General features: G+C 43.6%; 1 protein-coding gene across 6 annotated transcripts in view; it reads right to left on the bottom strand.

Annotated features, from left to right (window-relative positions):
- Nucleotides 1-25,000, bottom strand: part of CCDC57 (coiled-coil domain containing 57) — a 124,747-nt gene that overhangs the window by 26,764 nt on the left and 72,983 nt on the right. For 5 of the 6 annotated variants that reach the window (XM_057716546.1, XM_057716547.1, XM_057716548.1 and 2 more), the window contains 2 exons: nt 11,041-11,141; nt 3,273-3,489 (listed from right to left, as the gene is read on the bottom strand). In XM_057716546.1, the coding sequence (XP_057572529.1) occupies nt 3,273-3,489; nt 11,041-11,141 (318 nt within the window). Of the gene's footprint in view, nt 1-3,272; nt 3,490-11,040; nt 11,142-24,612; nt 24,807-25,000 lie in introns of those variants that run through there. The other variant, XM_057716549.1, reaches the window with a different exon arrangement.

Raw genomic sequence — 25,000 nt, 5'->3', positions numbered from 1 at the left:
ATACCAATGGAAAATTCAGAAAAATACACAGGTTGTTGAGTTTAAGAAATGGACAGATAAAATGAAAATAAGTAGGGTCTTAATAATTGAGGAAGAATAAAAATAAAGAATGTAACTTAAAAACAGGCAGAAGGCAATGCAAATGTGATCTACCCAATGAGACTGGAGGAAATAAGAACTTTTAAAAGCGTGCTAAGTACAAAACACAAAATAAGCTGGTAGAGGACAGCACTGACATAGGAGCATGGTAATAGAAACGTAGGAGCCGTGGAACAGAAACACAGGCTTTCAGACTCAGGGAAAGGAAAAGCAACAGGGTGCCGCGCTTTCCTCAGGAGACAGCAGTTGCAGGCACATCAGTAACTGTAGCTGGAGCAGAAATATACTTTCTCAGAAGAACGGACATTGTGCTGATCTTATTCTCCAACCAAAATGAAAAAATATTAGAAATCACTAACTAAAAGACAGCTAAACAAGAAAAAAAAAATCTCATTAACTCTGGAAACTTTAAAAAAAAAAGCCATGTAAGTTAAAGAAAAAAAAACAACATGAATTGAATCATGACGTATCATAAGGGAATGACAAAGGGAAAATCCTATGTCAAGGGGTAAAACAAAGCAGAGCTGGAGGAAAGTGCATTTACCAGGAAACAAGACAGATGCGTGCCCTGAAGAAGGCGTCATCAAGTTAGCATTTCTCTCCTATTCTTCCTGTAAATCATCCCCCAAAAGAGAAAATTTTCAGATAAAACTCCAGATGTGAAAAATGGTGGTTCTGCCAAAGGCCGTGGAAACGAGTAGGAGGGACAGGTATGGCGTGAGGGGGTAGAGGGGTGGGAGGATTGGGGGGGTGGGTAGCCTCAGGAGGAGCCAGGAGGTGGGGGCACACCCACCCTGGGGTAGGAGGGGAGAGAAACTGGGCTTCGTGAAAAACGGGCAGAGATAAGTCAAGGCCAAACTTACTTAAAAACAACCACCAACAAAACTGCTAGATTGGACAATGGCCCTGGCCTCATTTCCCCTACAAATTTCCTACAAATACCTGGTCGAGGAAAAATTACCTCTTTTACAGATGAGGGGGAACAAAGGAACAAAAGTGCTACGAGAAAAAAGGAGAAAGGAAACCAGCAAGATGACAATGAACGTTCACCAAAAACTTCCAACAGAGCCGATGAAAAATACAACAAAACGTTCCTGAATTTAAAATGTAATGAAATAGTATTCATGACAGCTTTGTACTGTAGAACGTGCTTAATAAAAAACAAAAAGTGTGGGGAAAAAAAAGAGGAAAAAAAAGGAAAAATAAATAAATAAAATGTACTGGAGCACTAGCTTCTCCAATTCATGAGCTCGCGCAGGAGGTATGAGGAGAACAGACCAGTCTGCATCAGAGGAGACTGCTCGGAGGCATAACAGGGGCGACTCTGCCACCTGAGGAAACAGAATGCAGACCATCAGGAGGACGGGGCTCCTTCCAGAGGCAGAACCCAAGCTTAACAAATCCTGAGAAAAGTCACAACAGAGTTTTGGAGCTGGGCCTAAAGACTGTATGTGAAAAAATAAACAAATGGGAATGACCAGGAAAATTCTGAGAAAGAAGCATAATTGGAGATCCTAAGTCAGCAGACATAACAAGGGGCCAGGATGAGCAGTAAGAATTCAAGCAGCACTGCATGCGGGCAGACCGGGACCAATAAACCAAGGGCAGAAACAAGACCGCCAGACCCAGACTCAAGTACACAAGGAATATTTAATATTATAGTGAAAGCGGGATTTCAAGCAAGTGCGGAAATGTGAGTTATTCAATAACTGATGTGAGGACATCTGAAATGCCATCTGGGGTTAAAAAAGTTTGGTTCCTATTTCATAATCCACAAGCATGATAAATTCCAAATGGATCACGGATTTAAATATGAAAAAAGGAAACCATAACTGTATTAGAAGAAATCATGGCAGAAAATAATCTTTAATCTTGGAGTGGAAAAGACCTAAGAATGACACAAAACCCAGAAAGGAGTAAAAACAAGAATTTTAATTAAACTACATAAAAATAAAAATATGTGCATGATAAAAACCACCATAGGCAAAGTAAAAAACAAATGAAAAACTGTGGGAAAATATTTGCAATTCATGTCTCAGAAAAGGTCTAATTTCCATTATACATAATGAGCTCATACAAATCAATAAGAAAAAGATTATAAACCCAATACACAAATAGGCAGAGAATTGGAGAAAAGGAAAAGGAAATGATGACTCAAACATGTGAAAAGATGCACAACCTCCTAACAGGAAAAATATGAATTAAAATGACACCTATCAGACTGACAAAGATTACAGTTTGATGACACTGATGGAGATAGTCTACAGAAAGATGCCCTCTCAGCCTTTGCTGGGTGGATGTGAACTGGTACTGTCTGATGGAGCCCAACTAACAACATCTTCCCAAACTATAATAGAAATGCACACACCTTTGGACAAAACGATCCCCCCTCTGGGAATTTACATTCACACTTTTATGCATGCACTACAGCATGTACAAGTTAATTCACTGTAACGTTCTCTGTAATGGCAAAAGATTGGGAATAAACTAAAATAAACTAAAATGCCCGTTGGCACACTGCGCACAGTGGGAGGTGGTCACGCACGGAAGCTGTGAGCTGAGAATGAGGCCACCTGTGAGCTGAGAATGAGGCCACCTGCTGTGAGCTGAACCGAAGGGGCTCCAAGTTCATTCCCTCCACCCTGGTCTTCAAACAGCCTCCCCTCCCTCCGGCCACCCTGCTTGCTACATCTTGGTCTCACACAGTTCCCCCAAAGGCAGCCCTTCAAATGCATTTTCCTGAGAGCCCACAGCGACTCTAGCATGAGCGAGTTTCTCAGGGTGCCTAGGACACACTCTTCGTGGGCTGCCCCAGCCTTGTGAAGCTGAGCAGAACACAGAACGCCTGCCTCCCCCAGAGTCAAGGACTGAAGCCACACTGCACCCACCCCTTGTGGAACAATGGTCCTGTGACCCACAGGCTCCACTCTGGCTAGATGCGGTGATGGGGTCAGCTGGACGCAGGGCTGGGAGACACGCTCCGTCCCTGGGGGACGCTCAGGCACCAAATCAGAGGACAGGACTGCAGAATTTACAGATTCCTAAATCACAGCAGGAAGAATGCCACGCTCACTCTGTGTGTCAGCCTGGGTGCGACTGGCCACCACGGCTGTCCTCATGGCCAGCACCCAGGCCGACAGGGCAGTGGCCTTGGAAAGCACAGTGTCAGCTACCTGGAGGTGCGTCATCCTGGGAGGTGAGGCCAGAAGGGCTGGATCCCAGGTCCAGTAACTTCCATGTGTCCTGGAGGGAACTGCTGGCAAGTGATGAGGATCTTTGGGTGTGGTGGCCATTTTCCTCCTGGAATTCTTGAGCCAGGCGTTGCTTTGGGGACCGGTTTTCTTTCTGAGGAGCTGATCTGCAAGTCACTGTGGAGGTTTTGTGTTGCCTCTGTGAAAGAGAGAAAAGAGAGTTATCCTTGAAAGCCACCCTCTCTTCCTGCCCTCCTGGGATGATGAGACAATGGACCAGGTCTGAAGAGGGGCTCTGGACACTTAAACAAAAAACACAGGGAATTACATGGTGGTCCAGTGGTTAGGACTCTGCATTTTCACTGCTGAGGGCCCAGGTTCAATCCCTGGTTGGGAAACTAAGATCCCACAAGCCTTGTGGTAAAGCCAAAAACAAAACAAAATAACACCACGAAACAGGATTGTTAGGCAGGTGGGATTGGGGACCAGGGCCAGTGCCCTGAAGCAAAGCCTTGTCACTCAGGGCAGCGGCCACCCTCTCTGACACGAAGCACTCCAGTTCTGGGTGCTTCTTGGGCTGGGATATGGCATGAAGACCTGGCCCTGGTGGGTCCTGCATACCAGCCCTGGCCCCGCCGTGCAGCCTGGCCGAGCATCCTTTCTGCAGACTGTCTGTGCCAAGTGGGCTTGGCTCTTTCCTGAGCGTTCAGAGAAACATTCTTTCTTAGCATTCTTAGAGTCCTGTCATGGAAATTTAAATAAAAGAAATTCAGTGTTCATGGGTCATGGATGGGGTGTGTTACTGAGTTTTCCCACAAGATTAGGAAGAAATGCTTTCCCCAAATTTCTGGCATTAGGGACTCACTCGGCTCCGTAACAAGCCAAAAGTGGGGACCTTGCTTGTGTCCACCAGCCAGGACGAACTTAACAGGCCTTGTGACGGCGAGGTACCATCCTCACCTTAACAGTACCTCCTCACTCCTGAGGGAAACCAAGCACCCGAGTGTCACATATCCTTCCTGTGGTGCCCCGAGGGCAGCACCCTAGGCCCCGCTGGGCACACAAGGGGCCCTGCAGCTCTCATTTGTAGCGTATCTTCAACGCACAACTGAGGCCACTCTGGCCTCCTGTAGCCTAAACAATCACATTTCCCTCTGAGGGGAAGCCTGTGGAAAAGCAGTCAGAAGGGGACACTGAGGAGAACGGAAGCCCTGAACTGTGCAGAGCCCTGTGCAGAGGGCCATCTGCTGCTGCTTCTTCTCTTGCTCAAGTTTAATTAAGTTTTGAATTTTGAGCTAAGTAACGCACTCATATCTTTTGATTTTAACTTTCAGCGCCTGGGTAGCAGTGACAGTGAGCATCTTCTCATGTTTGTTGCCTGAATTTCTTCCTCAATGGCTTCTGATCCTATCCTTTGTTTATTTTCCTATTGGTTATCTGTCTTTTTCTTCTTGATCTATAGGTGTTCTTTTCTGTATGTTCTTGCCGTTTCTTCCTATGTAGCACCATTTTTTACTGGAAGTAAAGAAGAACCAAAGAGGAAACCCCATGGAGTCTTCTTTTCTCGGTTTTAAAATGAGTTATTTCACTGGATATAATGAATACATGATAGATTTTTTGTAGTGTGAAAGAGATCGATAAAGTTTAATAAATTATTTAATATACTAGAAAGAAGTAGAAGTCTAGATAACAATATAAGTGTTTTACCACAACAGGTAACAGGCACATTTATCTGATGATTTGGGAGCGATTTCTTCTAATAACACACATTTAGAAGTTTAAGCAATTAACGCAGATGACGTGAACTTTACAAGCAGCTCAGACAGGCAGCTACTTTGATGCTTTAACACCACTTCTCACAAGTGGCAAAGAGGGAAGGACTCTGAGTGTCTGTGCATGTGTGCACACGCACACATATGAGAAGAGTCTGGAAAAAAGCTTTCCGGGTTCCAGCAGGCCCACCCAGGCGGCATGGCCTGGGCCTCAACGATCCCTCATTTCTTCTTTCTGGGCTCTTTCTTTCTCCCCAAATATGTCCTCCACAGGTTCCTCTCAGGGGAGGGGTCTGTTGGTGGAAAACACTGTGGTTCCTGGGCCTCTCTCAGGGCCAGCCCTTCGCAGTTTCTCAGGCTAGTGTCTCCTGGTCTGGCACACAGACCTCCACAGACCTCCCCACTGTCTCCCAGGCCCATTCCTGGCTGACATCGTGCTGTCCCGTGGCTCAGACCCCGGCCCTTTGCTGAAGATTCCCACCTGGCTTCTCCCTCAAACTCCACATCTAGGTGTGCAAGCTCTGACTGGATGCTGGCATGGTAATGGGGAACAGGCACCTCAAATCTAAGCCTGTCCATCGAATCTCCACCCCCATCCAGCTGCCCAGGTCTCAAACTCTTTAGGGAATCCTGTCTCCCAATGTCTCCAGATCTGATGCTTCTTCTCAGTGCCCTCCCAATCCCTGCCCATTCTGACCCAGCACCCACCCTAGCCTTACTCATTACCAGCCCCTGCTCCCAACCTCACCCACCTGTACCTCTCACCCAGGGTGGAGCTTGTCACTAAAAGTAAACTTAGAACTCACGTCACCTCATGCCATAACAGGCTGTCCATCTCTTACCTGACTCTCTGTTCTTTTTAAGTTTTATTTATTTATTTCTTTACTTATTTATTGGCTGCATTGGGTCTTCATTGCTGTGTGTGGGCTTTCTCTAGTTGCGAGGAGTGGGGGCTACTCTTTGTTGCCGTGTGTGGGCTTCTCATTGCTATGGCTTCTCTTGTTGTGAAGCGTGGGCTCTAGGTGCACGGGCTTCAGTAGTTGTGGCATGTGGGCTCAATAGTTGTGGCTCACAGGCTCTAGAGCGCAGGCTCAGTAGTTGTGGCGCACGGGCTTAGTTGCTCCGAGGCATGTGGGATCTTCCTGGCCCAGGGCTCGAACTCATGTCCCCTGCATTGGCAGGTGGATTTTTAACCACTGCACCACCAGGGAAGCCCTCTCTATTAATTTACTTTAAAGAAACTGAAAAGACAAACTACACACTGGGAGACTACATTTGCCAGTCATTCAATAGATAAGGATTAGTATATAGACTTTATAAAACTCCCATATCCTTTAAAGAAACTGGACATTAGTAATTAAAAACGACACAGCCACACCCACAGAGCTCCAAGGCATACATGTAATACATTTCATCAAATAACCAGACTGGTAGATGTTTCCAGTTGTATTGAAACTCTTGTGAAGCACAGAAAAGTAAGAATGTTCCCCAAGGCAGAAACATAGGCTAAACCCCAGCCAAGACCAGAGCCAGCTGAGTGTGGCATGCACACCTTCTCAGAGTGTGACTTGGTGGGAGGGCTGTTAACATCTAACCAGCCAGGAATGGGATCCCCCGCAGGGTTGTCAGGGTAGAGTCAGAAGCAGCACTAGACAGAATTCAACATCTACTCTGGGTAAAAACTCAGTAAAGTAGGAGGAGAAAGAACTTCTCTAGGAGTTCCCTGGTGGTCTACTGGCTAGGATCTGGCACTTTCACTACCCTGGTCGGGGAACTGAGAACCCACAAGCCACGCGATGTGGCCAAAAACAAAAAAACACATTAAAAAAAAAAACTTCTTTAAACTGATGAAGAGTCTGTATTAGGTCAAATTATATGAAATTGCTGGTATCTGACCACTTTTGACCTGTAAAAATGGCAATTTTGTATAGTTCAATATAATACTAAAGCCTATAGCAAACATACTACCTGAAGTTAAAAAAAAAATGGGAAAAGCATCCTCCCTAAACCAGGACAAAGGTGTGGGTGTCAGCCACCCAGTTCTCCTCCATGCTGCCTGGGGTCCTGCCCAGGACAGCAGGGTGAAAAGAAATGAATGGTGTGAGGACTAAAAGGAAGGAGCCCAGTCCTTACCCAGGATGCTACCTCTGTCAACACACGGAAGCAAAGAGAAATACTGACACACGTGTTAGCATCAATCAGTTCAGAAGAGTTGATAGATACAAAACCATTTTATAAAAGTCAGCTCTGATCCAAATGACCTGCAATGGTAGGAAAACATAAGTTTAAAAGGATGTTGAAGAGAAACAGACTGGTACAGTTATCAAACAGGCTACAATTCAGCAATAAAAAGAGGAGCTCTCAAGGCACGAAGAGACATGGAGGAACCTTATATGCATGTTGCCAAGTGAAGGAAGCCAATCTGAGAAGGCTACTTGTTTGATTCCAACTGTGGGACATCCTGGAAACAGCAAAACCATGGACACAGTAAAAAGATCAGTGGTTGCCAGGGGTTAAGGGTGACCAACAGGGGAGCACAAAGGAGCTTCAGGGCTGTGAAACCACTGTGTGTGAGGCTCTGATGATGAGCATGTGCCACTATGCACCCGTCCGAACCCGCAGGAAGTACGCCGAGAGTGGGCCCTGATGTAAACCGAGGCTTTGGGGATGACGTGTCAGGGTAGGCTCCGTGATTCTAGCAAATTAACCACTGCGTTGGGGGCTGTTGATGACGTGGGAGGCTGTGCACGTGTGGGGCCAGGAGGTACATGGGAACTCTCGATTTTTCTGAGAATCTGAAACTGCTCTGAAAGATGAAGCCCATTTATTAAAAAAAATTTGAATAGCAACAAAAACAGATGACTGTATTTTGTTGACCTCTGAAATACCTATATGTGACAAACTGTAAAAGATCTTTGTGCACTGTCTGTGGAGGTATAGGCTGGTACAACAACTTGACAGTGTCATTCAACAATATCTAAGGAAGATAAAATGTACACAGCCTGGAACCCAGCAATTCTGATCCTAGGTCCATGCCTGAGAAACTTCTGCACGTGAAGATATCTGTAACAGTGTTCACACTAAAGAAATGGTAACTGACCTAAATGCCCATCAGTGGAAGAATGGATAAGTAAATGTCAGTGTATTCACAAAAAAGAAAGAAAACACACCAACTTTTGTCTAGACCTGGGGTCTGCAAAGCACATCTTGTAGGCCAAATCCCACCCACCACCTTTTTTGGTACAGCCTACGAGCTAAAAATAGTTTTTACACTTTTAAATAGTTGGAAAAAATCAAAAAAAGAAGAAAAATATTTGACGACATGAAAATGATGAAATTAAAGTTACAAGGTCCATAAACCATGCCCACCTGTTTACATATCTCCTGCGCTGGCATTCAGGACAAATGCAGACTTGAGAAGTTGCAACAGAGACTCTGGCCCTTGTGGGCTAGAGTATTCACTATCTGGTCCTTTACAGAAAAGGTCTGCCAATTCCTGAACTAGAGCTACATGTACCAGCATATATACAGTGGACCCTTGAACAACATGGGTTTGAACTGGGCGGGTCCCCTTATATGCAGAGTTTTCTCAATAAATATATAGTATAGGACCACACAATGCAGAGCTGGTTGAATCCACGGATGCAGAACCACAGACACGGAGGGACAACTGTAAAGTTAAATGCGGATTTTCGACTGGGGGGGGGGGTTCGTCCCCCAACCCCCACAAAGTTCAGGGGTCAACTGTGTATATCAGAAACACTGTGCTGAATGAAAGCACGTGTGCAGAATGATGTACATACAGTGGGCATGATTTACACAGATTCTTCAAGTATCTGCTGAGAGAGAGAGAAACACCAGACTCAGGAAAGTCTGAAGGGCCTGTGGGTTTCGGGGGCAGAACATTCAAAGGGGTTTAGACTTATGACATTTTGCTTATTAAGTTGGATGGTGTACACACAGGTGTTCATGATATTAATCTTTTCATCTTGGCAGTCTAAAAATATAATGAAGATAAATACATAAATAACAATACCCACCCAATAGAGAGTAAGTGGCAAAGAACAGCCAAGAAATTCTGTAAAGGAAGAGAAGCAAGGGCAAGCTGCTGTATATGTATTTGTAACTTATTAAAATATTATGAAGGTATGGTATTCAGAGCAGGACAGCACCAGTTCAGGAGCAGACAACTCACTGGAACTGTGTAGAAAGTAAATGCAGAACCTGAACCTAACAATGCAGCAGCGTCAGGCCCATTGCCTATGAAGCACCGGCCAAACTTCTCAAAAATGCCAATGTTGTGAAAGGCAAAGGAGGGCTGAGAAGCCGTCCAGGCTGAAGGAGACGTGCACAAACACACGTGTGCTGGGTGCCACACGAGTCCTGGACAGGCTGTTTGGTGGAGGAGGATGGCTGAAAATAAGCGACTGGCAAAATCTGAACACAGAATATGTATTAAATTCTAAGACTGCATTAATGTTATGCTTCCTGATTTTGATAATTTATATTTTACTGCAGCTGTATGTCAGGGAGTGTCCTTTTATTCTGACATAAAGGGGCTCAGTGTCTGCAACTTAGATCTACCTATTTATCTAAAATGTGGAGAAAGCAGAGGGAGGGAGGCGAAAGAATGATAAAGCAAATGTAGCAAAAAGTTAACGACTGGTTAATCTAAGTGAAGGGTATGTGTGCTATTCTTGCAACTTTGGGTAAATTTGAAGTTACTTTAAAATAAAAAAATAAACACAAATATATGCAAGAGTATAGGTTTTAGTACATGATAAAAATGTCAATTCAAAATCAGTGAGAAAAACGAAGATAATTACTTATAGGGTACAATTACAGTTGGTAAAATAGAACAACTAGAGAAACAGGTGACTATTTACTTAAACTCAAAATACAGAAAAAACCTCTAAGCAGAAAACAGTGAAATAAAACTTTAAAGTAGACCGTCAGAGTTCATTAGATTAAAAAAAGTTATCTGTAGATGTTTTTAAAAGTGAAAAATTAAAAGGCAATTGACAAGTTTGAGAAAGATGTGTGACAAGCAGCAATGTCCTTAAGACATAAAGAACCCCTACAAACTAACAAGAAACGTACAAACACACAAGTAGAAAAATTAGCAAAAAACATAAATAACCCAGTAAAGAAGACATATAAATGGCTTATAAGTAGATTAAAAATTTTAACGCTGCTCAGGATACAAGAAATTTTTAAAGGACGCATTTTTAAACCTATTATATTGGTGAAGATTTAGAATATAATACCTAGATAGGTAAAGCTATATAATAAAACATATGTATGATATACTTCCTAATTTTGAGAAATAGCAGGACATACACTGATATGTTACTGGTAACTGCGTTGAAGTGCTGAAAGTTGGAAGCTTTTAAAATTGTGTTTACTGGGCTTCCCTGGTGGCGCAGAGGTTAAGAATCTGCCTGCCAATGCAGGGGACACGGGTTTGAGTCCTGGTCCGGGAAGATCCCACATGCCATGGAGCTGCTGAGCCTGTGCGCCACAACTACTGAGCCTATGCTCTAGAGCTCGAGAGCCACAACTGTTGAACCCACATGCCAAAACTACTGAAGGCTGTGTGCGGCCTGTGCTCTGCAAGAAGAGAAGCCCCTGCAACGAGCAGCCCACGCACCGCAACGAAGAGTAGCCCCTGCTCTCTGCAACTAGAGAAAGCCTGTGCACAGCAAGAAGACCCAATAAATAAATAAATAAATAAATTAAAAAAAAAATAAAATAAAATAAAATAAAATTGTGTTTACTAAGGGAGGGAGGGAATACGGGGATATGTGTATAAAAACAGATGATTGAATTTGGTGTACCCCCAAAAAATAATAAATAAATAAATAAAATTAAAAAAAATTGTGTTTACTGTATTTTGAAGTTTCTGTTATGAAAATGCAGTATTTAAGCAGTCAGTAAAAAGTTACTAAAAATAAGTTTCTTAGGTAAAGGAGTGTTACCTGAGTTGTGAGACGGGGTCGCAACTGTCCCAAGCGTGCGTCTGGTGCCTCAGCTGAGCCCTGGGCCTCAGGAGCGGGAAGGGGATGGCGAGGCGGTTTCCCTACAAACGACACGAGGAAAAGGGTTTGTCCTCTGTGTGAGCATCAACTTGTGTTTCTCTCATGCTGAATGCAAATACTCAATAAAAACAGCATGTGCCTCTTCAAAACCAAAGTCACTTCTCTCTTAAGAGAACTTGGGGACTTCCCTGGTGGCGCTAGTGGTTAAGAATCCACCTGCCAATGCAGCAGACACAGGTTCGAGCCCTGCTCCAGGAAGATCCCACATGCCATGGAGCAACTAAGACCATGTGCCACAACTATTGAGCCCATGTGCTACAGCTACTAAAGCCCCCGTGCCTAGAGTCCGTGCTCTGCAACAAGAGAAGCCACTGCAATGAGGAGCCTGTGCACCGCAATGAAGAGTAGCTCCCTCTCTCCGCAACTAGAGAAAGCCGGTGTGCAGCATCAAAGACCCAACACAGCCAATAAATAAATAAATTTATTTTTTTTTAAAAAGAGAGAGAACTTGGTGGGGGGGGGGGGGGACACTTGTGAATTGTGCAACACACACCAGCATTTCAGCAGACTTCAGAACACACAGAAACTTTCCACAGCTGCACATACCCCTCAGGCAGCTTCTCAAAGTGGCAGTCATGAGCACATCCATTAACAGACCCAAAGACATACCCTCTCTGCAGCAAAGAAACATAAGAAGCAAAAGTTTAAGTATATACACTTGAGGATGTTTCTTGTAATCAATGCTTCAGCAGTCTGTCTTACTTAGAAATGATGTAGGCATCAAATGAACTTTCATTCATTAACTCAATTTGTGTTATGTTACCTGAAAATCTTAGAAATTTATCTTTAAGCAGACAAACTATAAGAGATAATTACTGTTGAAATATCATTTCTCAGAATAACAAATTAATTTGGTAAAAACACAAGGTTACTGAGGACTCTGAGGTTTTGTGTTTGTGTGAGTTACGTGAAAATTAATAATGAGGGGGACTTCCCTGGTGGTCCAGTGTGGGAGACTCTGCGCTCCCAATGCAGGTGGCCTGGGTTCAGTTCCAGGTCGGGGAACTAGATCCCACATGCATGCTGCAACTTAAGATCCCGCATGCTGCAACTAAACATACTGCAATGAAGATTTCAAGTGCTGCAACGAAGACTCGGCACAGTCAAAATAAATAGATAAAATTTTAAAATAAAAAAAAATTAATGATGGGAACCTCACTAAAATGGAGTCAGGAGACCAGGAGGGGAGCTTTCACCCACATCGCAGTCACATCAATACAGATCCCAACAAAGGAGTTTAACTTGCATCTCCAGCAGGAAGTAACTGCTTTACTGCTGCCAGCAGGAGGAAGATTTTCTTCCTGCCTGGCAACAGCCCAACCAGTGAGATACTGTCATGACCCAGCCAATGAAAAGTCACTGTGCTTTGAAGTCCCAATTTCCTGCAGTGGACTCTGTTTTTAACAACCCCCTCAACTTCCCCTTCTCTATAAAAGAGTTTCCTCTCCTTTGCCTCATCAGACTTGCATGTGGCTCACCATAGTTGCATGTCTAGAATTGCAATTCTTTGCTGCTCCCGAATAAACTCATTTTGCTGGTAAAATAACTTTATGGCTATTTTACTGTTTTAGGTTAATAGTTATAACTATTGGTATTTACCACATTAGAAACTGAAGCACAGAAATTTTTCAAAAGCTTATTTATCCATTCATTTAAAGATAGTGACAGGGACTTCCCTGGTGGTCCAGTGGGTAAAACTCCACGCTCCCAATGCAGGGGGCCCGGGTTCGATCCCTGGTCGGGGAACTAGATCCCATGCGCATGCCACAACTAAGAGTCCCCATGCCATCAATGCAACTAAGAAGTCCACATGCCGCAACAAAAATCCTGCATGCCGCAGCTAAGACCCGGCACAGCCAAAATAAACAAACAAACAAATAAATATTAAAAACAAAAGATAGCAACAATGGACATATTACATTGCATGTTACTAACATCTGAGTAGTTATGAAATTAGTTCTGCCACCGTGGTCCTCCTGAGATGGGGCCTAAAGTAACATGTCAGTTTTTTCCAGTTGATAAAAGGACATATGAAGGAAAAAATCTGGAAATGAATTTATTTTCCTTAGTTTATAATACCCACATTTAAAGGCTAGGAAATCAGAAGATACAGAAATGGCTAACACGCCCATGAAAAGATGCTCAACATCATTAGTCATTAGGGAAATGCAAAATCAAAAATCACAATGAGATACTACTTTGTACCCACTAGGATGGCTAAAATCAAAAAGACAAAAAATAAGTGTTGTTGAGGATGTGGAAAAATCAGAACCCTTAAACATTATTGGTGGGAAAGCAGAATGTAGCTGCTGTGGAAAACAGTTTGGTGGCTCCTCAGTGAGTTAAACGTTGAATTACTATGTCACTACAGCAATTCCATTTCTAGTATATATTCAAAAGAACTGAAAACAAGTTCAAACAAAAACTTGTACATGAATTTCATAGCAGCATTATTCACAATAGCCAAAAGATGAAAAAAAAAAAACAAATGTCCATTACTAATGAATAGATAAACAGAGTGTGGTCTATTCACACAAGGGAATATTATTCAGCCATAAAAATGAATGAAGGGGAGTTCCCTGGCGGCACAGTGGTTAAGAATTTGCCTGCCAACCCATGCCAGGGGACATGGGTTGAATCTCTGGTCAGGGAAGACCTCACATGCCTCAAAGCAACTAAAAACTAAGCCCGTGTGCCACGACTACTGAGCCTGAGAGCCACAACCACTGAAGCCTGCATGCCTAAAACCCATGCTCCGCAACAAGAGAAGCCACCACACTGAGAAGCCTGCACACCACAACAAAGAGTAGCCCTCACTGGCCACAACTAGAGAAAGTCCACTCGCAGCAATGAAGACCCAGTGCAGCCAAAAAAAAAATAATAAAGCTCAAAATGGATTAAAGACCTAAATGTGACACCAGGCAATATAAAACTCTTAGAGGAAAACATAGGCAGAACACTCTCTGACATAAACTGCAGCAATATCTTTTTTGATCCATCTCCCAGAGTAATGGAAATAAAAACAAAAATAAACAAACGGGACCTAACGAAACTCAAAAGGTTTTGTACAGCAAAGGAAACCATAAACAAAACGAAAAGACAACTCACAGATTGGGAGAAAATATTTACAAATGATGTGACTGACAAGGGATTAGTCTCCAAAATTTACAAACTGCTCATGAGGCTTAATATCATCAAAACAAACAACCCAATCAAAAAAAGGGCAGAAGACCTAAATAAACATTTCTCCAAAGAAGACATATAGATGGCCAAGAGGCACAGGAAAAGATGTTCAATATTGCTAATTATTAGAGAAATGCAAACCAGAACTACAATGAGATATCATCTCAGTCAAAATGGCTATCATCAAAAAAATCCACAGACTTCCCTGGTGGCGCAGTGGTTGAGAATCTGCATGCCAATGCAGGGGACACGGGTTCAAGCCCTGGTATGGGAAGATCTCACATGCCGTGGAGCAGCTAAGCCTGTGTGCCACGACCACTGAGCTCTGTGCCCTAGAGCCGGCAAGCCATGACTACTGAGTCCACGTGCTGCAACTACTAAAGTCTGCACGCTTAGAACCCGTGCTCTGCAACAAGAGAAGCCACCACGAACAAGAGTAGCCACCACGAGAAGCACATGCACCGCAATGAAGAGTAGCTCCCACCTGCCGCAACTAGAGAAAGCCTGCGCAACAACGAAGATTCTATGCAGCCAATAAATAAATAAATAAATACAAAATTTTTAAAAATCCACAAATAATAAATGCTGGAGAGGGTATGGAAAGAAGGGAACCCTCCTACACTGTTGGTGGGAATGTAAACTGGTGCAGCCACTATGGAGAACAGTATGGCGGTTTCTTAACAAACTAAAATTGGACTTCCCCCATGGTCTAGTGGTTAAGACTCTGCACTTCTACTGCAGGGGACTCGAATTTGATCCCTGGTTGGGGAAGTTCCAAGTGCTGCAGGGTGCGGCCCAAAACAAAAACAACAAAAAAGAAAAAACTAAAAATAGAGCTACCATATGATCCAGCAATCTCAATCCTGGACATGTATCTGGAGAAAAACATGGTTTGAAAGGATACATGCACCCCAATGTTCACTGCAGCACTGTTTACAACAGCCAAGACATGGAAGCAACCTAAATGTCCATCGACAGAGGAAAAGATAAAGAAGATGTGGTACATATATACAATGGAATATTACTCAGCCATTAAAAAGAATTAAAATCTCATTTGCAGCAAGATGGATGGACCTACAGATTGTCATACTGAGTGAAGTAAGGACAGAGAAAGAGAAATATCGTATGATATCACTTATATGAGGTATCTAAAAAGAAATGATACCAATGAACTTATTTATAAAACAGATTTAGACTCACAGATGTATAGAATGAACTTATGGTTACCAGGGGGGAAGGATGGGGGAAGGGATAGTTAGGGAGTTGGGGACTGACATGTACACACTGCTATATTTAAAATGGATAACCAACAAGGACCTACTATACAGCACAGGGAACTCTGCTCAATATTATGTAACAACCTAAATGGAAAAAGAATTTGAAAAAGAATAGATACGTGTACATGTAGAACTGAATCACCTTGCTGTACACCTGAAACTATCACAACATTGTTAATCAACTATACTCCAATATAAAATTAAAAGTTAAAAAAATTATGTTCATCAATTGTTATAAATCAGATATAAGGTTCACAGTCTTCTTTGAAAATAGGCATAAACATCTTAGATTAACTTTATCTAATTTTGGGGGAACTAACTTTGTTTTGCATGACACAGGAACAACAAATGTAATTTTTCAGTTGCACTATTCCTGTTCTGAACTCTCATGAGATCTTTCACTTTTGAAAATTATCAGTAGTAAGTTAACCACGGCCATGTTAAGTCTTTATCATCTAGGTGGAGAAAAAAAATTTTTTCTGCCATTTCAATAAACAAAGAATGTTGCCTACCGCCAAGCCATCAGCCACTGCAGCTGCCTCAGCTGTGCACCCTGAGGGGATTAAGGATGGAGAAAAACAGGATACTGGCCCTAGACAGTTAAGATGCATATCAAAGGAATGACTTCAATGGGCCCAGACTCTTGCATCCTCCCATACTTAGAAAGGCACTAAAATCCCTGAAGTGTCTGTTTTTTGTTATCAGCAGTAATCTTTTGAGGTTCCACTACATATATATTATTTCAGCAAAAACTCCTACATATCCTGTCTCCTCCCTGACCTCTTTAAACCAGTCTCTCAGAGCCATCTGACAGGCCGCCTCTCCGGACAGTAGTCCTCAGTAACGCTCTTGAATAAAACATAATTCTCAACTTTTAGGTTGTGTATGTTTTCTTTAACGAACATCTACAGAGTTTAATGGGAAAAGAAAGGAAGGAAGGAAGGAAGGAAGGAAGGAAGGAAGGAAGGAAGGAAGGAAGGAAGGAAGAAAGGAAGGAAAAAGAGAGAAAGCTCTACATTCAGGCCAGAATAGTGGGAAAGGACTGCACAATGGGCTTTGCTTAGACCACCGTGAGGCCATCCCAGTGGACTGATTCAGGATTTCCAGAACTCTAGTCAAGAAGCAGATGGACTGTTGAGACCTTAGAACCAATACTGAGTGGAACAACGATTAACCACCTAGGACTGAAGGAACCTGTGAGGGACGATGCAGCTGCTGTTGGGAACACTGTAGATGAGACTTTAATGTTCTCCTTTCTAGATAAACAAGGGACACTTTCTCTTTCCCCTTCTGCTGTCTGTAGTCTATACAAATTTACTGGTGTCTGGTTTTCTAAGCCGAAATGAAACATTTCTAAGTTGTATCTTGTTCTCCCTGCCTGAGTCATCCAGAACTCAGAAACTCTTGTTGAGTATTCTTACTTTCCTAGCAACATAGTAATTTGCATAGGTTCAAAGAGAATCTGTCCTTGTCTTTATCAGGATTTGAATGGAAACGTGGATTATGCAGCCAAGGCCCTGCCTGGGTAGCCAGAGTTGAGAATGATATCCATTTAGTCATCAGGACCTGTCACATGTAAGGATCTGTGGTTGACTTCATGCAGTGATGCACACAAAGCCCTCACAGGAAAACTGCCAGCAGATGCCAGGCTCACAGAGGGTTAAGGAAAGTCATCTCCTGGCAGGTCCAGGAACCTCAGGGTATTTTGGAAACCTCATGAAAAAAGGAATTTGCTCAAAATCACCCAGCAGGTGAAACATGGTGAGTTCTTGGCTTCTTGGATTCAGGACAACAAACAAGAAACTTTCAAAGGTCTAATCTGAAGTCCTGATGGAAATTTCCAGCAAAGCAAACTCAAGATGGCTAACATGGCAAATTAATACTCTTGCTGCCCCTATGGAAACAATCAGGCCAAATGAGACCAGCCTTGTTTTGTGATCAAGAATACTCTTTGAGGACTTCCTAGGTGGCACAGTGGTTAAGAATCCACCTGCCAGTGCAGGGGACACGGGCTCAATCCCTCCCCAGGAAGATACCACACGCTGCGGAGCAACTTGCCTGTGTACCACAACTATTGAGCCTGTGCTCTAGAGCCCGTGAGCCACAACTACTGAGCTCATGTGCCACAACTACTGAAGCACACGCACCTAGAGCCCGTGCTCTGCAATAAGAGAAGCCACCACAATGAGAAGCCCGCGCACCACAATGAAGAGTAGCCCCCCTGCTCACCGCACCTAGAGAAAGCCCGTGTGCAGCAATGAAGACCCAATGCAGCAAATAAATAAATAAATACATACATTTATACATATATATATATAAAAGAATACTCTTTGAAATTATTTTTTATCGAAAGCTGAGAAATTATAGGAAAAAAACTGTGCTTCAATGGAAACTGCATTGCTTACTGCACATACGCTGAGGAGCTGTCAGGGTCCTGCCTCTCTGTGCCTGAGCTGCTTTACAACTCTGGAAGCTGACAGACATGCAAACTATGCCTTGGCCCTTGGAGTTTTCTTGGGCTCCTCCTCCCCCCTTACGAGAAATCAGTTCTGCCTTCATTTGCTATTCAATTCCTTTACTCCATATAAATTTGTGCTGTTTTGATTCTTCCTTGGAATTGGTTATAACATCTGACTGGTTTCCTCACTGTATAATAAATAGAAAAAAATTCTACACACGTCCTCATTTTCACACCTGTTTGAGAGCCAATTTTACTTCTTTCTGAAAATTATCTTTTAACACCTGGTTAAAGAAATATTATTAAATGTTATTAAACATCAGAAAGGACACAATAATATGAACCATGATGAGCTATAACTGTCACGAACATTTCTGTTCTAACACAGCATGAAAACTGATACAACACAATGGTGAGGAGTAGAAGGAGAAATGAACAGAAATATAAGAGCAGTGCAAGACTTTAACACAAAAATCATGGTTCTTGGCATTTCAAGTTGACAAGTATAAAAAACGTTTAGATAGAATGTTAATAATTATATTTAAGCTGAGGCGTCCCAGGACTGGAGCCTATAGGCTGTTGGGTGGGGCTGGGTCTTGGCGCTGAAGTGGTGGCCTCCAGGAGAGTTCATGCTAGTGGGTGTTTCTGGTACTTCCACCACCAGTGTCCTTGTCCCCACAGTGAGCCACAGCTGCCTCTCACCTCCCTCCAAGACTAGCAGGATCACCTTTGGTATTTTGCTCATTTGTTCATCCACATGAACCTAAAATCCAGTTTGTCTCCATGAAAAAATTTATTGGAATTTTGACCAATTTGAGAACTGATGTCCTTAAAAACTCTAGTGGACATACTATATCTCTCTGTTTATCTAGGTCTTCTTTAGCATCTTTAATAAAACTGTAATTTTTTCCAATAAGAAAAAATATATTTAATAAGGCTGCTTAATAGAACAGAATCAAAAGTAGACTTCAACTCATACTTAAAAATTATTAGACTTCAACTCATACTAAAGAAATTTTGAAACTCTCTCTTGTGAAAATTAACCAAGGGACTCTCACTAAGATGGAGATGGCAGGCCAGAAGGGGAGCCCTCGTGCACATGCCACTTACATTAATATAGATCCGAACAGAACAGACTACCTTGCATCTCCAGATGGAAGTGACACTGTTTTACTGCTGCCAGTGGGAGGAAGATGCTCTCCTTGCCTGGCAGCAGCCCAGCCAATGAGGGATCATTACAGCTCAGCCAATGAAAACCCACTACACTTTGAACCCCTAGTTTCCTTCAATGGACTCTGTTTATAACAGCTCCCCACAACGTCCCTTTCTCCTCTGTAAAAGAGTTCCTTCTCTTTTGCTTTATCCGACTTGCATGTGGTTCACCATAGTTTTATGTCTCGAATTGCAAATTCTTCCCTGCTCCTGAATAAACTTGTTTTGCTGGTAAAAATAACTGTTTTAGGTTAACATTACAAGGAGGTCCCATCTAGATCCAGAGCAGACCCCCAACAAACCCAAGGCTGGTGAGCAAACAGGTGTGGTACCCACAGAGCCCACTGAGCTGTTTTTCTAGTCATCCTTGGAGTCTGAGGGTAAGTTTTTCTCCTGGATCTGAGCTCTGCTCTTTTTGCATTTGGAAGCTCTCCAGGCTTTATCTGGGATCTGTTAGAGGCTTCATCCTTTTTTGTTAAGGCCTTGTTTTGTCTGTGAGTACTCAATGGGCACTTCAGTCTGACTTGAAATCAGTTCCTACTGGAACTGTGTTGGCCTTTGGTCCAATTCCTTTTGGAATTGGGCTGTTCTTATTTGGAACTGGGCCATTCAGCCTTTGGCCTGATTCCTTTGGGATCAGGCTATCCGTACTAGAACTGTGCTGCTGTTTGGCCTGCGGGCTGTTTAAGAATTACCCCTTTGCTTTAGAGAGAGAGAGAAAAAAAAAACCTCTAGAAAATGGGATCCCAGTTATATAAATGTCTTGAGGGCACCTCACATTTAAGGACCCTGTCTGATTTTATGTTTAAAAAACAGTCCCTTCTTGTGCACATTTCTAAGGAAATGGACTGATTTAACCAAAAGTAATTTAGAACATCACTGGCCATTACGAGGAACTTTCAGACTCTCCAAACTTACCTTTTTTAAAACTATATTAGGGACTTCCCTGGTGGTGCAGTGGTTAAGAATCTGCCTGCCAATGCAGGGGACATGGGTTCGAGCCCTGGTCCAGGAAGATCCCACATGCCGTGGAGCAACTAAGCCCGTGTGCCACAACTACTGAGCCTGTGCTGTAGAGCCCACAAGTCACAACTATTGAGCCCATGTGCCACAACTACTGAAGCCTGTGATCCACAGCCCGAGCTCTGCAACAAGAGAAGCCACAACAATGAGAAGCCTGTGCATCGCAATGAAGAGTAGCCCCTACTCGCCACAATTAGAGAAAGCCCGCGTGCAGCAATGAAGACCCAAAGCAGCCAATCAGTAAATAAATGAATGAATGAATGAATAAATAAAAATTAAAAAAAAAACTATATTAGACAGCCATGGCTCTGAAATCATCATGAAATCATCAAAATTAAATTGGGTGCCTGATTTGATTGCTATTTTGAGGCTTCCAAACATCCTCAGGAATTTAAAATTGCCTCTCTGCAAGTACAATAATTATACTAACTGAGGCAAACAAACAATTAAAGAAAGACAAAATGGCTCTGAAGTCTCACGCTCATCTTCCCTGACTTCTTTGTCCTTGGTGTCATCTTGTTCATCCCCCCCATGCACACCCCCCTTCCTTCTTTATCTCAGGCTCTGCCACCCTCTGAACCTATCAGAACCTGCCCTTTAAAGTGAAATCTTCTGAAGGTTCAAATAGACCCCAGCTTCCTTATGTTCCTTTGAGAAAGGCTGAATTGCCAGACACGGTTAAAGAGTTTCCTAGAGTAACTGAGTACTGCATAGGTTTGCTAGAGAATTTAGCATAGTTATTCAAACGTACCAGTCTGGTTTCTCAGGTTTATATCAGTTAGTTCACATCCTTTTTGAGGAGCAAGCCAAACGCTGGATGAAATTAGCCCAACAGAAACACCCTGGAGGGGATTTAGGAAAACAAACCCCTAGCTTGTGGCAAGAGGTCAGAACTCTGGCTGAAAACCTCCACCAGCAATTACAGTTGCATCTCCAAAGCCTGTTGATGGGAACAAAATTCAGGTTTGCACACAAAAATCTGATGAACCTGTTCATGACTATTATAACTGACTTCAGATTGTTTTTGAAGAAAATTCTGGTCTTCCTTCCGAGTTGAAACTGCTCAGATAGCCCTTACCTCCATGCTTATTAATGGGCTGAACCAGGATCTTTCTCTTTTAGTTAAAAGGACACGGGTAGAATGGGAAATTATAGCCACTCTAGATTTAGTTAACTTGCCAAATTAGCTCATTTGAATCCTAGATGAGTCACCTAAAAGAAAGACCACTAAATTCTTAATTTTCAACTCCTGAAAATGAAGGCCGCTTAACGAAGCCCCAAATCTTTTAGTTTCTGCTGTAACTGTAAAGAGCCAGGAAAAAGACTGTTACAAGTGTACGCATTTCGGGTATCTTCAGCCCTCTAAGCAGACTCTCCAATATTCTCTTAACTCCCAATGAAGAGATCCAAGGAATGACAGGGGCTCTCCCGATCCTCTCCTTGAATAGCTTGGAGAAACCACTCTCCAGGTTGGGAACGAACCTCTCTCTGTCCTGACAGACACCAGACCACACTCGGTGCTCAGCTCCACCACTATAAAGGAGTCCCTGCCTCAAAATACTAAAATGGTTCAAATAGTGGGGGTCTCTAATGAACCACAACAGGGTCCTGTTTCTGAACCTATTTCCTTTTGCTTAGACCCTTTAAGAGATACACACCCTTTTATCCTTAGCTTCTCTGCCCCTATTCATTTATTAGGCCAAGACTTCTTGGAAAAGTATTGTGCCAGAACTTCTTTCTCCTAAAAGGGGGAAATAGTTCTAAAATTTGACAGTTGCCAGCAACTGTAAGAAAATGCCAATCAGAAGTCTCTTTCCAGCTATGCCATCGTTTTAGAAAGTGGTCAACAAAAAATCATTTCATGAAGACAAAGAGTTTACTGCGAACAGGCTCTTCCTGAAGGAAATACTAGATCCCTGAATGTCAGTTCCTTTCCCTCCCAGACCCTCAGAAGAGACGCGTGAAGGCGCGCATGACCCAGGGCTCCTGAGGGTCCTGGAGAAGCAGAGCGTGACAGGGTGCTGGCAGTGAGAGGCAAACACACCAAGAGTTCATAAAGTGTGACTGAGAATCACTGCTTCTAAATTAACGTCGTTTACAGTAAGACTGGAGACACATACATGTAATCATGATTAATAAACTAAATGTGAAGAGGTATTTTACTATTTATGTACGTGTGCTCAATAAATAGTATTGGGTCAGCCAGCTAACCGCTTAGGAAAAAATAAAGACCTCTAATTTGTTTTGTTTTTACCAAATCATTTCTAGATGCATAAAAAGTTCAGCGGGAAGAAAGTTGGGGGAGGGGACAGAAGAAATTCAGCAGGAAAATTACATGATAACGAGATACAAATGACCAACACACACACAGAAATGTAAAGAAATACAAATTAAAACAATGAACTATTTTTACCTAAGTAAATTGGCAAAAACCATTTTCTAATGAATTTTTACTTCCTGTGAGACTGTGGTCAAATAGGCACTTACTGTTGTAAAAATGCCCAAGATGTGCTTTGGGGTGGAGTGGGGTTCATGCTCTCCTGGGAGGCCAGCTGGAGCATGTCTGCCTGCTGGAACCCTCAGGACAGACGCTCGATAGAAACAGTCCCAGCACACAGAGTCTCCTCCGAGCCAGGCCAGCATGGTGATGGCCTTAAGGGAGTGAGTGCTGAGCAAGCTCAGGGCCACGCAGCGTTCCCATGTGAGGGTGTGTATTGAGAGTGTGAACACACACCCTGACAGACAGACAGCCAGCCAGCCAGGTGCCAGAATGTGGATGAGTTCTAATTAGTAATTTGTGCTTTCCAGTATAAATGAACAATTTCTCAGCATTCATTTAAATTTTTATAGTGAGCAAACAGCCTTTTCATAATCAGAAAAAAAACGAAGAGCTTTTAAGAAGGATATCAAAGGCCACATACTATGTAACTCCAATTCTATGATATTCTGGAAAAGGCTAAACTATGGAGACAGTGAAAAGATGAGTGGTTGTCACAGGTTACAAGGGAGGGAGGATGGCCAGGCGGAGTGCAGAGGGTCCAAACCCACAGAAATATACCACCACGGTGAACCCTGGTGTAAACTACAGACTCTGGGTGATGCTGCATCAAAGCAGTTTCACTGATTGTAACAAATGTACCATCTAGAGTGGATGTAGATAACGGGGGAAGCGTGCGCGTACGGGGCAAGGAGTGTATGGGAAATCTGTGTCTTCTGCTCAGTTTTGCTGTGAACCTAAAACTACCCCCTCCCAATAAAATCTTTCAGAATTGTTAAATGTTAAGAGCCTTAGAACCAACACTTTAAGGAATCTTAGCTGTATACTAGATTAAGAAAGCATCACGCGCCGTTTCAATTTCTGGGAAAAGCAGAATTGGCAGTAGCAGGAAAAGCAAAGTAGGGGAGAGGCGGGCTAAGTCTTAGTCCACCCAGTCTGGCCGTGTGGCCTGTCCTTTTCTGGCCCTCCACCATGCAGGCCTGCTCAGGCTGTGCTGGCATCCGTCGCAGTCTTGGCCTCACCCACAGCAGATGGTGTGATGGCCTCTGTCTCAGAGGTGAGGGTGAGCACTCGGAGCTGGGCTGACAGGAGTGCAAACAGGAACAGGGCACATGAGGGCAGGTGACTCCCCAGCACCGCCACATGCACATTCACCTGGAGAAGAGGTGGGTGAGCGAAGGGCTGAGTCAGGGGCCACCTGGGTGGCTCTTGGCCATACGTCCAACCGTGTGAATCTGCCTGTCTGTAAATGCAGATCTGAAGGCCTGGAACCAAGAGGGAGGGATGTGGCTGGCACAGGAGCCTGACTCCAGAGCACGGGGGATGCAGGATGAAGACAGGGCCAGTGAAGGGGCTGCTCCACTAGCTCCCTGCGGGGATGAAGTCCCTTCCCAGAGGGAGACAGGCAAGGACAAGCCTTGGGGTAGGGGCAGGTGGACCCTGGGGTTGCCCCTGCCTGGTGACACTGGAACCAGAGGGAGCCGGAGTGGGTGTGGCTCTGCCTTGGCTGGATGGTCTCGCAGTTTCAATACTGTCAAGTGATGAGAAGATACTTCTATCACAGTTGGTCATTCTGTACCACTTAATGACCACAGTCATACGATTGATGACCTGGATAAACCATCTTTGTAAAAAAATGCAGACAGACCAGTCTTGCTCACAGCCTTTGCCATCTCCCTGAGTGGGAGAGCAGAAACTTCCCGCCACATGGTGTTGGGGGAGGGAACCAACAGAGTGTGCTGGGCATTCTTACAAACCACCAGTGACACACAGGTTCACAGAGCAAACCCCAAATCCCTCACCCCTCGCTTCTCACTCCGCTGTCCTCCTCAAAGTGCTGGGATGGATGTGCTTTCTTCCGGTCCGCCCTGCACGTGTATGCATGCACACACACACTCTGCGTGTTCACCTGGGGCTCCAAGCACGCTGTTTCGCAGGCGGCTCCTCTCATAGGCTGACACGTCCAGGCAGTGTGCCGTCAGCAAGCCGAGCTGGTCTTCAGAGTGTCCAGGCCCACAAGGAAATGACACAAAGTGAGAATACGCATTAGGAGCTTCAAAGTAATTTGGAAGGGCCACATTTTTACTGCACTTGACAGAAGAATCATCCACAGTGGACTGGAGCTGAACAGACAAAGCGGGCTATCCATTCCTCTCATTTGAGAAGTGCCCGGTGGGGATGTGGGAGCCC

Source organism: Hippopotamus amphibius, chromosome 17 (genome assembly GCF_030028045.1).
Source record: "Hippopotamus amphibius kiboko isolate mHipAmp2 chromosome 17, mHipAmp2.hap2, whole genome shotgun sequence".
NCBI classification, from domain to species: Eukaryota; Metazoa; Chordata; class Mammalia; order Artiodactyla; family Hippopotamidae; genus Hippopotamus; species Hippopotamus amphibius.
The sequence above is the reverse complement of the archived record's forward strand: the minus strand, read 5'-3'. Positions and strand labels throughout refer to the sequence as shown.